General features: G+C 39.8%; 1 protein-coding gene across 1 annotated transcript; it reads left to right on the top strand.

Moving 5' to 3' along the window:
- Positions 1 to 3,007: 3,007 nt before the first annotated feature.
- On the top strand, positions 3,008 to 11,027 carry pskh1 (protein serine kinase H1). Its single transcript, XM_077516467.1, has 4 exons — positions 3,008 to 3,341; positions 3,833 to 4,485; positions 6,240 to 7,157; positions 8,137 to 11,027. The coding sequence occupies exons 2-4, from the start codon at positions 4,417 to 4,419 to the stop codon at positions 8,452 to 8,454; spliced, it is 1,305 nt and encodes a 434-aa protein (XP_077372593.1). The 5' UTR covers positions 3,008 to 3,341; positions 3,833 to 4,416; the 3' UTR covers positions 8,455 to 11,027.
- Positions 11,028 to 11,120: the final 93 nt, after the last annotated feature.

Genomic DNA, 11,120 nt, shown 5'->3' with positions numbered 1-11,120 from the left:
GAGATACTGCACCTGCTGACATAAATAGAAAAATCTCTCTAATGAGCATAATACTCCCATGTATAGTATATGAATAGCTGTCCTGTGCTTGTCTATTGTTACCATCAGCATACTGTATTTTATGATATTTTTATCTCCTGTGGTGTCTGAGTAGTAGTCACACAATATTCCCTAAAGGAAAGAAGTGCCAGTAGTAATCAATAAGTGTGTCTTCTGTTCCGTGTTTGTAGAGACACTGAGAAGTAGTGGAGTGGAGTGGAGTGGAGAGAGAGAGAGAGAGAGAGAGAGAGAGAGAGAGAGAGAGAGAGAGAGAGAGAGAGAGAGAGAGAGAGAGAGAGAGAGGCCTTTGTTCCTACGACTTTACAGTTGTATGATAAACACTTTGAAAGACTACGTATGTGTCCATGGGGACTTCAATTTTATAACAAGATGTAACAAGATTATAATTTAAAAGGTTGTGATAAAAGAGTATGTTTCCCCAGCCCGCCCCTGCTGTCCCTCCCTTTCTTACTATATCTCCATCTGATGCTCACCATCTGTCATCATCACCCCCTACCCCATCCCCACCCCACTTTTCACTGCCTCAATCCAATTCAACGAGGTTTATTGGCATTAAAATGTGATTTTAGCCTCTCTCTGGCTCTCCTCCTGGTAAAATTGTCCTGTTAATAATTCTCTGCCGTCAGTGCTTCTCCATGGAAGTCTGCAGTATCCTACTGTATGTAAGGGGGCCTCCTAAGCCACGGTCAGCCATAAGTGAGGCCACATAAATGTTCAACTATTGCCATGGCCAAGTATTCTTTATTACTTTGTCCATGTTCACGAAAATCAGGGTATGAGCTGAACGCTAAGTAATAGCAGGTTGTTACAATCATAGTGGAATGCGAAGGAGTAGTCTGATAAACAAAACTGACTAAAAAGTACTGCGGCAGGTTGAGTCAGCCTTGGAATCGACTTTTAACTGTACAGTGACACCATGTGGACAAAGCCTATAACTGATTCTTGCCTAACATAAACCATGCAGTGTACTGTATTTCCCCCCTATATTAACTAATGTTTTGCTGTTCTGTGGTAACAACAGAATATATATATATATATATATATATATATATTTTTTTTTTTTTTTCTTCTTCTAAATTGTAAGCAACCATTTCAGTAACTAGCACATTAAAACATCAAGTCCTCTCCAAAATTATTGGAACAATGAGGCCAATTCCTTCATATCGCTGGAGACCTTATATATTTTTGTTTGAGATCAAAAATGTGTTTGCTATGTATTTATAAATAGATCTGGAACACAGTTAAGAAGATAGCATTATTTGTCACAAAACATTGAGCAAACATATTAGATGTCTCAGTATTACTTGTTTTTCCATTCAAAGACAACTCTTTGTTTTTCATGTTGGTTACACGACAAATTACATTTTGAACCCTAATTTTTGGCGGAATATTATTTACTAGTGGTATTGGTGACTACTCAAAAGTTGAGTACTCGTATCAGTCTGGGGAAAAAAAAACAAAAAACAATATCAAACATCCCCACCAAGTAAAAATATTTGAACAGCCTAATATTTAAAGCCAAATATGCAGGGTAAGCATTTTTTTTTTGCACATTTTGAGACTGAGACCTACATTGAGGTCTTTGTGTCAGGGTCTGGGTTAAATTAAAATGTGAAACGTGACTATTTAGAAAAAAGTGATACCTCCTCATATATGCACTGAATTGAGAGGCCGAGTTGAGGCCAGAAAAAAAGCCCATGGACCATCAGGGGGTTATACATTGCGACCCGCACCACATAAGGAGGGGAAAATCGTTTTCTTATTAGTTCCATATCGTTTAGATTTCACTCAGATGCTTGCTACAGCTCTGGACAGAACTGCAACATCACCAATACATTCTGTCAGATGGTGTTAATTGAGGCTGGATTTTATCGAACAGGGGTCAGGAGAACATCATCTTGCGCCAACCTGAACTTTGACGTGACGAGGATGACTTGCTTTTCGGATTTCTAGTACTTTTCCAAGACAGAAGTCAGCACTTTTGGCAAAGACTTTCCCCTGTATCCAGGAAGTGACGGAGAAGACTTCGCGGGGTCGAGCCAACCCGAGGGAGGTCGTCACGTCTCTACAAAAGAAGTTGGGAGGTAGAGGAGTCCTGTCACGCTGACGATGAGCGAATAATCTCAGCACGGAAATTGAGTGGCTCGTCTTCAAAATAAAAGCATTGTTCGACTCATAAAGTCCTCTGGTTGCGACATGGAGTTTGTGCAAAAGGACTTTTGGAAGGATACCTGTCTTGTAAAGGTGTTTATTTGTGTCTGTCTTGTCCTGACGTACATACCATTCATGAACAAAAGTGTCTCATTTGCACCATGAACGTCACCGAGATTTGTGTCCCATGATTAAAATAAATAAATAAATAAATAAATAAATAAATAAAATCACATAATTTGGGCCCTTTCACATTCAACAGAGCTTTTCCTCGTTATGTCCACTGCTTGTCCACTGCTACTGGTATGTAGTTACAGTTACTTCCACTACAAACATTTATTCACTAAAATGGTCAATGTATTACCAGCATTAAAACTATTTTCTACTTTTATGTAAAAATGTTTTAATATAACAATACAAAACAGATTAAGTGATGTGACACATCCAAGAACAAGATTTACAGCTTTACAGCAAGCTGCAGTCAGGTAGAGGTGATGGTCGACTGTCAATGGACATGCTGAAGGATAACACAAATTTAGATTCACAACTGGATGACGCGAAGGAATAAAGCAAAGAGTTATTAATGTTAAAAAGTGAGTGTGGATCCCAAAAATGCAGACAGCAATCATAGTGAGTGTGATTATAGACATTTGAGTTTGACACAAAAAATTATATCTGTACTTATAGAAGTTGTAGGAATTTGTCATCTCTGCCTTACCGAACTCACCAACCAATGCTTTATTTTGAAAACATAAAGCGGAAAAATCCAGTGAGTGCGTTTGGTTGTATTCTTGCTTGGAGAAGGTGGTCCTGCTCGACAAACACCGACCAGAAAAACATCCGACGAGGAAAGTTTTCAAGGTCTATGATAACTTTAAACTTGACAACGTATACGAAGGGCACTATCAAACGCAGATTTGAGTCAGACCGTCGTTCTCAGTGTTGAGGAGGTTTGACACTTTTATCTTGAAGATTAAAAAAAAAAAAAAGTTTGCGAGTTGAAAATGGAGAGGCCAGCTGAGTGATAGTGGGGTGAGGAGGCTGGATTTGGCAAATTTGGGAGTCCTGCCCTGCTGCTAGCATGCTAGTTAGCATGCTCAGTTTCGCCATCGCTCTTCAGCACGAATAAGGTGAGAATTCAACTTTTGGTTGTAATGTGACGTCACGTTTATATGCTGACGCCTGAACTATGTATGCTACATTGACTAATTCTATGAAAAGTACTTGTGTTTCGGTTTTTGTCTTTTCTTGCGGCAAGTTGAGCATCAGAAGGGCCTGGCTGGCCAGTTTAAACACAATTTGGGACTACCTCTCACAAATGAACACGTGACAATGTTTGGGGATAATGTGGTTTACACTTGTAGAATATAATTCACATCAAAATGTAATTTATTCTACGTAGAAAAATTGTATGGAGCGGTCCGAGAGGGTTGATATACATTCACCCTCCCCTTAACAAAAGGATTCCACAATCATGTTCTTCTGTATAGTTTTAATTTAAGAAAATATAGTAGTGTCTATACAATACAAGTAATACAAGCATAAACAGCTTGTTGCTAAATGTCATAGAATTGATACTCATGTTGTGTTGTTAACCACAGTATTATGTTCTATGTTGCAGTGTCCACCTTCACTTCTGCCGCTTTTCATTTGAAGATACTGATGTTGACCTTGCGGCATCTTCCAATGGAGTAAAGTAATGAATACTTTCTCAGTGGAAACTCCTAGCAAATTTTGCAGATGTCCTAAAGGCAACTTAGCTGGTTTAAGGTTGGATGCTGCAGTGAATTTTGTGTCCAAAGCCTTCCTGCTAACCATTGTAATTTGATCTGAAGTACTCAAACTATTAGGTTGCCTGACATGGATGTCAGATCTAATCTTCAGGCAAAATGACGGTGCAGATATTGCAACAAAAGCGATAGATAGTGACATGGAGTAATAGCATATTTGCTGGAGGGAGGAGAGATCCAACATGTTTATGATTTTGCGGCGATGAGATCTTGAACATTCTGCATCAGTGGATGGATCACATGCATTCAAGATCAGTGACTGCTGATGCCAGCTGGTTGGGATTCCAGCTTGATTCATGAACCTTCTGTCTGAATCGGGGCACAGCTTGGACGACGTTGAGTCGGCTGATGCTGTGATGAAGCAGGGCTCCTGGTGGCCTGCGTGGCTGGCTGGGCTGAGTCCCCGAGTTATGTGATGGGGTGCAGGAACAGTAAGGTCCTCCCTGAGCCTCCAGGGGATGTTCAGTTGGACCTGGTCAAAAAGGTCAGTAAAAGACATTGTTTAAACTCCATAACTAACACTAAATGATTGTAATGTTGGCGTATTATTTTCAAATAATTGTAATGATCGCACATTAGTTTCATTCATTAGTTTCATTTTGCACTAGTTGCATTGTAATGAGTAGTGTTCTAATATTTTTTTGCTTTTGTTGATGAGACGACTAAAAAATAACCATGGTAAATACTGTTAATTAATAATGAACACGAGCAAGCATTATTATTAAGATGGGCTGTTGACCAAATGTATTTGATTAACTGTGGGGAAAATTGTTCATGAATTGTATACATTATTTTTAAAGCGATATCTCTCCAAAGTGAACTTCCCATTTTGCCATCTTTAAAAGGCAAACTACAGTTGCACTCTATATCACTGTAAGCACGATTTGTACACACACAACGGGCTAAATGAGATCAATAGTTCGATTATTAATCTTATCCATACTCTGTCAGTATTGTATTTGAAAAGGTAGAATATGTTATTAGTTTTTTTTTTTTAACTTGGCACAGTATTACTAACTGTTCTCAAGTTCATTTATAATTGTAACCATGTTGTCACATCTAGTGCAATTAAAACAATGTTCATTATCACCATTATCAACCATGCTGAAATTCAATTGTGAATAACAAGGATGGTTTAATAAATCATTATTATAGACTCCATTTCAATTGTCAGAACTTGAAAGCGCCTCTGACGGTGTGATGATATTTAAACTGGCATAAATTGAGCCATTCAGACTTTGATGAATTATTAAATGGTCATTCATTATAGATTCAGTCTAGCACACTCATAAAACACACAAAAGAATGTTGTGTGACGGGATTATTACTCACATTACATGTAACAATGGCAGTTGAGGGTGATGCAGACATTATGCACATTACAGTAAAGGCCTGCATACGTGTAGATTGGCAGTCACAGATTTTTCTGCTCAGGCCAAAAATCAAGACAGTTTTTACATCGGAACCGTCTTTTGGCATTATCAGGTGCCAAGAAGGAACTATGTCAGTGTAAGTTTAAGCGCTTCATCTTGACAAAATTGATGCGTGGCTGCCAACTTGTGGCATCTTGGTGACAAGGAATGTTGCCAAATATAGACAATTAACGTGCTCTGCTGCCATGTGGCATTTCAAGTTAAGTATGAACATTTTTAAGAGGGCATCAGTTACAACTTACTTGCGGATTTTTGCCATTCACAGAAGGTTTTGGGCCTGATCACCCTCTATTACAGGAGTCCCCTGCCATTCAGGGAGAGTCCTGAGCCCTCCTGTAAAGTTCCTTGGCACAAAGATGCCACACAATAGCAGCAACGCACAACCTAAACCTCAACGCACTTTAACATAGCTCTTTGACATGAAGATGGTACCAAAATAATAGTTATATTGAGACTGCTTTGGCCTGAGCAGATGAGCACAAAACTATATAAAATATCAGAAGATATGTTACCCCAAAAATCTGTGAATTTGCCATTCTTAACAGTACCATGTTTGCCTTAATTAAATGGGATTCATCTACCTTGTAAATGGATGGGCTTCAGAAAACACACATTTTAATTCTGCTGAAGTAATTACTCACTGACGAGGGCCATACCTAAATACATATCATTCATATGGCTCAGATGGTTTCGTGTTTTTTTTTTTTTTTAAATCTCAATCTTAATGTATTGTGTATGTCTGTGTATGTTTAATGTGGGACTGACTCTACACTATATTTTATATTTCACTATATTTTCTTTCCAGGTGGATCCACCCCGTCAAACAGACATCTATAAGCACTTCATTCGAGGAGATGGTACGGCTAGCAAAACTGGTGAGGCCGGAGCAGGGGGAGGCGACAAGGCAGGCTCCACCTCCCCATCTCTTCCTCAGGCACAAGGTTCCACTCCTATCACCTCCCCACAAAATCCTAAAACTCCATCTGAGGTGTCAGACCCTCAACGGAAAAAGGTGGCCAAATATCGAGCCAAGTTTGACCCACGAGTCACAGCCAAGTATGACATCAAAGCTTTGATAGGTCGAGGGAGTTTTAGCCGGGTTGTCCGCGTGGAGCACAAGAGCACTCGACAGCCGTATGCCATAAAGATGATTGAGACCCGGTACAGGGAGGGAAGGGAGGTTTGCGAGTCCGAGCTGTGCGTTCTTCGACGGGTTCGCCACACTAATATAATCCAGCTAATGGAGGTGTTCGAGACGACCGAGCGCGTTTACATGGTGATGGAGCTGGCCACCGGAGGTGAGCTATTTGACCGCATCATTGCTCGCGGCTCCTTCACGGAGCGAGATGCCACCCGGGTGCTGCAGATGGTGTTGGACGGCGTCAAGTATCTCCACACATTGGGGATCACGCACCGTGACCTGAAGCCAGAAAACCTGCTGTACTACCACCCCGGCGCCGACTCGAAGATCATCATCACCGATTTCGGTTTGGCCAACAGCAGAAAGAAGGGAGACGAGTGTCTGATGAAGACCACGTGCGGCACGCCTGAGTACATTGCCCCTGAGATCTTGGTGAGGAAACCCTACACGAATGCCGTCGACATGTGGGCACTGGGGGTGATCTCATACATCCTGCTGAGTGGAACCATGCCCTTTGAAGATGACAACCGTATGAGACTGTACCGGCAGATCCTCAAGGGGAAGTACAGCTTCTCTGGAGAGGTGAGGTGTCGCCAAATTATTAGTCTCTTGTCAGTGAAAAGCATTTGTTTTTCCTTAACAAATAGACAGTTGGGAGATACATCCCGATCTCCACCCTAGGGGTATGTCAACTTAAGCGCATGACTATATGTATATCACCATTCAACCAGGGCTGGACTGGCATAACAAAATCAGCCCTGGCATTTTGACTTGGGCCCAGCCTGACTCCCGCCTAACATGTAGTTCTGCCACTGATGTGTATTGATATGTTTCAGTTTGCTATCTTTGAAATTGACAGACTGGTCCCTCTAAATCAGTGGTGTCCAAACTACGGCCCGGGGGCCATTTGTGGCCCGCCATACATTTTTTGGCGGCCCGCAGAAAATACTAAAAATAATTTTTCAATGCTGTTTAAAAAAAAAAAAAAAAAAAAGGGTGGATTAAACGTTTCTAGCTTTGCAAAGACACAAATTTGCACGTTTACAAACGTTTACTCTGTTTAGACTGGGACTGAATATAATATTTTCCAGAGTAAAATTTACTCTACAAAATTTACTGTGTATGTGAACTTATGAGCACAATGTTTGTAGGGTCACAGGAGAAAAAAAATAAATAAATAACTTATTTCAACTCACGGGTGAGCTAGTGCCTGTCTGAGCACCAAAATCAGCTTGAGAGGCAGGGTACACCCTGAACTGGTCACCAGCCAATCGTAGGCCACATATAGACAAACCACCATTCACACTCACTTCTTCAGACAGTTTAGAGTCTTCTATCAATCTAAGAAATGTTTTTGGAATGTTAGAAGAAACCAGAATCTCCAGAGAGAAGAGTTTAGAGCCTGGATTCAAACCCCCAACTGCAGAACTGTGAGGCGGATGTGCTAGCCGGTCAGCTGTCTTGCCCCCTCACGCATTTATGTTCCGCGTATATTTGTTGCTTTTAGCCACATATGAGTTCAGTTTCAGTTCAGGTAATGGCGTCTGTCTTCTTTCCCCAGCCGTGGCCCAATGTGTCTAACCTTGCCAAAGACTTTGTGGAACGGATTCTAACAGTGGACCCTAGCATGCGGCTGACTGCCGGCCAGGCTCTCAAGCACCCCTGGATCGTCAGCATGGCTGCTGCCTCCTCCATGAAGAACCTCCAACGCTGTATATCTCAGAACCTGCTGAAGCGGGCGTCATCTCGCTGCCACAGCACCAAGTCGGCCCAGTCCACACGCTCCAGTCGCTCAACCAAATCCAACAAAGCTCGTCGCGTTCGGGAAAAGGAACTACGGGAGTTGAACAGACGCTATCAGCAGCAGTACAATGGCTGAAATGTGACTTAATGGTGTGACTGTTAAAAAGCCAAATACTGTAGGTATTCCTACCCCCCAGAAAGAAACTCGACAAACAAACCTGATGGGCCAAAAACCTTGTCAACCAGTAAACTTTAAGAAAGTACCTGCTGCCAGCAAGACTGTAGAATAAATAAAAAATGATAATCCCTGAACTTGGATGGATAAACTTTGCATAGCATTCTGTTCTGTGATGTTTTCCCACATCATCATCATCTTTTTCATCTCTCAGTTCATCTGCTCATCCTGATCTTAAACATGATGGAGCACTCCTTTCCTTTTGTTCTGTCATTTCGTGTGTCATGACATGTATTTATTTATTAATGTGGACAGTCTTCATTCAGTTGGTCACTGGAATAATGACCTTCCATGCTGATCTGTTGACCAGAGCTCTGGGTAATGAAGTTACTTAAGAGGAGGGTGAACATTCCCGAGCACCCTCATGATTGATGACAATTGCTGTGAATTTATGTACTATTCGTCTTGGAGAGTGGCCACTGGCTACTTGCAGAAACATCAACGCAACGTCAAAAGGCCAAAATTAAGATGTCTTTAAGCTTATCTCATCTTGCCATAATTCCTCTGTTTAGTACTAGTATTTTTATTTTTTTTTAAACTCTCCAAAAGATTGTGAATCTGTGACTTTTGCGTTCTGTATAATCCACACAGCCCTGCTCAAAGTGCCTTACATAGAAGAGTAAATTCACAGTTGAAATTTGCATTCCTTCCTGTTTCAATCGGTTTCAATTCTCAATGTTATGTGGCCATTTGACTTGTTTTGTCCTTTTATTAGTCACAGTAGCAAGGAGACAAAACATGCAAGTTGCACCTGCCAATAGTAAATTTAGACCAGCTTGTTTCAAAACCAAAAAAAATCCAATATTATTATTTTATAAATTAAAACATGGACAAAGACTGCATGGGTGTGAACTGATGTCTCTATTTTACTAACTTAAATTACAATATTTGTAATTATTCCCAATTAATGAGTGAAGGTGTTACATTGATTTTATTTTTATTTTTTTTCTTTACCTTTACTTGTGATGTCACAAAGACGATCCTGCTTAATTCTGGGCCAATATTGTGACAGCTGCTCCTAAAACATGTTAAATGTCATGCTGTCTCTTAGCATAAAAGGTTTTATCCATTTAGGGCACATGAATACACTCTGGTAGCAAGTGCAAGTGAGGTCAGAGTTGCGATGAGGTATAAGCCACTGAAAAATAAGCAACATTTGGAACTGAACACTACATTGATTTTAAATTAAAATGCTGGCACATGCAACTATGCAGCCTTCTGGGGAAGGTTAAGTCGGAACGGGAATAGTATATTTCCGTTTATTTGCACTTGTGTTGGGTTTGAAATTTGAATCCTAACCAATACCATTAATTGTAACTAGTCAAAACCCAGATAATGAGAAAGTATTCATTGGTTGATACATATGTAACACGTTAAAGAGCACTGGAGATACCAGCTGCTCTCCAGCTCCCCTTTATTACGTTGTTACAACATAATTTGTGCTGATAGAAAGAAAATACAAATTACTATTCTATCAATCTATTTGCTATAACTTTTATGTTGAATGGGTGCATGTCTGTAAAATGAACCTTAGAGCTAGAAAATTGTTTCATTTGATAGAAATTCTTGAACAAGTCATTTTTTTTTAAACTGTTCAACTTTCATATTATTTCAAGTGTAGTCAGCATGTTTCCCAAATCAAGAGTTTTATGCTGTTATTTTGTTTAATTTTGCGAATCACTTCATGGAGAAAGTTAACAGGTTTTTCAACAAGCACAGTATTATTCATTGATGTGTATTTTTAAAATAAGTTGCTACAATGTGTTCAATGAAAATGTTGCTGTGAGCTATACAGATCATTAGAAAGGCTGTTGTGAACTTTTCGACAAATACTGGAACTTAGCTGAGCCATTTTAGTTGACCTCAGTGTTTCTGTAAATCTTTAGTTCCCTGTGTTTCCTCACACTCTCATTCTGTTGCTGTTACTTGCATTTTCATGAATCCAATGTGCTATCCTGTGAAATGTGTTTTAGGTCCTTTGCTTTTTTTGTCTCTTACAATTCAACAATTGAGGATATCATAGGTACTGATATCAATACACTCGGTCGACTCATAGGCAGCTGTTTAGTGCCTCATTTAGTAGCAGATAGTACATTTCGTCATGGAGGAACTCAGAAAATGGGTCTTTCAGGTCGTACAATATTGATTCCTCATAGAATATAATCATTTACAATTATGAATAATTTGACGTGCTTGAGGTAGCTATCTACATTGAGTCCCTGAGCGCATATATGCTGTTTTAATGAATAACTACTTTCATTTGTTGTGAAAATTGTCGGCACAATAGTATGTATTTTCATGAACATGTAATTCTGATTTGACACAAATGACAATGCCCTAAATGAAGTTGACAGCAGTTACGCCAAAACATCCATTTTGATACTTTGTATGAATAAGCGAAACATTGTTGATTCTTCTACCATTATCTTTTTTCTTGTGTCATAAGTGCCAATTAAAACAAAAAAGAAAAACAACGCACCAACTTGACTTGTTTCTTCATACCATACACGTTTTTTGTTTTGTTTTTACTCATGAATTATTTGTATTCTTATTTATTTACGTACGCT

The sequence above is a fragment of the Festucalex cinctus genome, chromosome 3, assembly GCF_051991245.1.
Source record: "Festucalex cinctus isolate MCC-2025b chromosome 3, RoL_Fcin_1.0, whole genome shotgun sequence".
Lineage (NCBI taxonomy): Eukaryota > Metazoa > Chordata > Actinopteri > Syngnathiformes > Syngnathidae > Festucalex > Festucalex cinctus.
The sequence above is the reverse complement of the archived record's forward strand: the minus strand, read 5'-3'. Positions and strand labels throughout refer to the sequence as shown.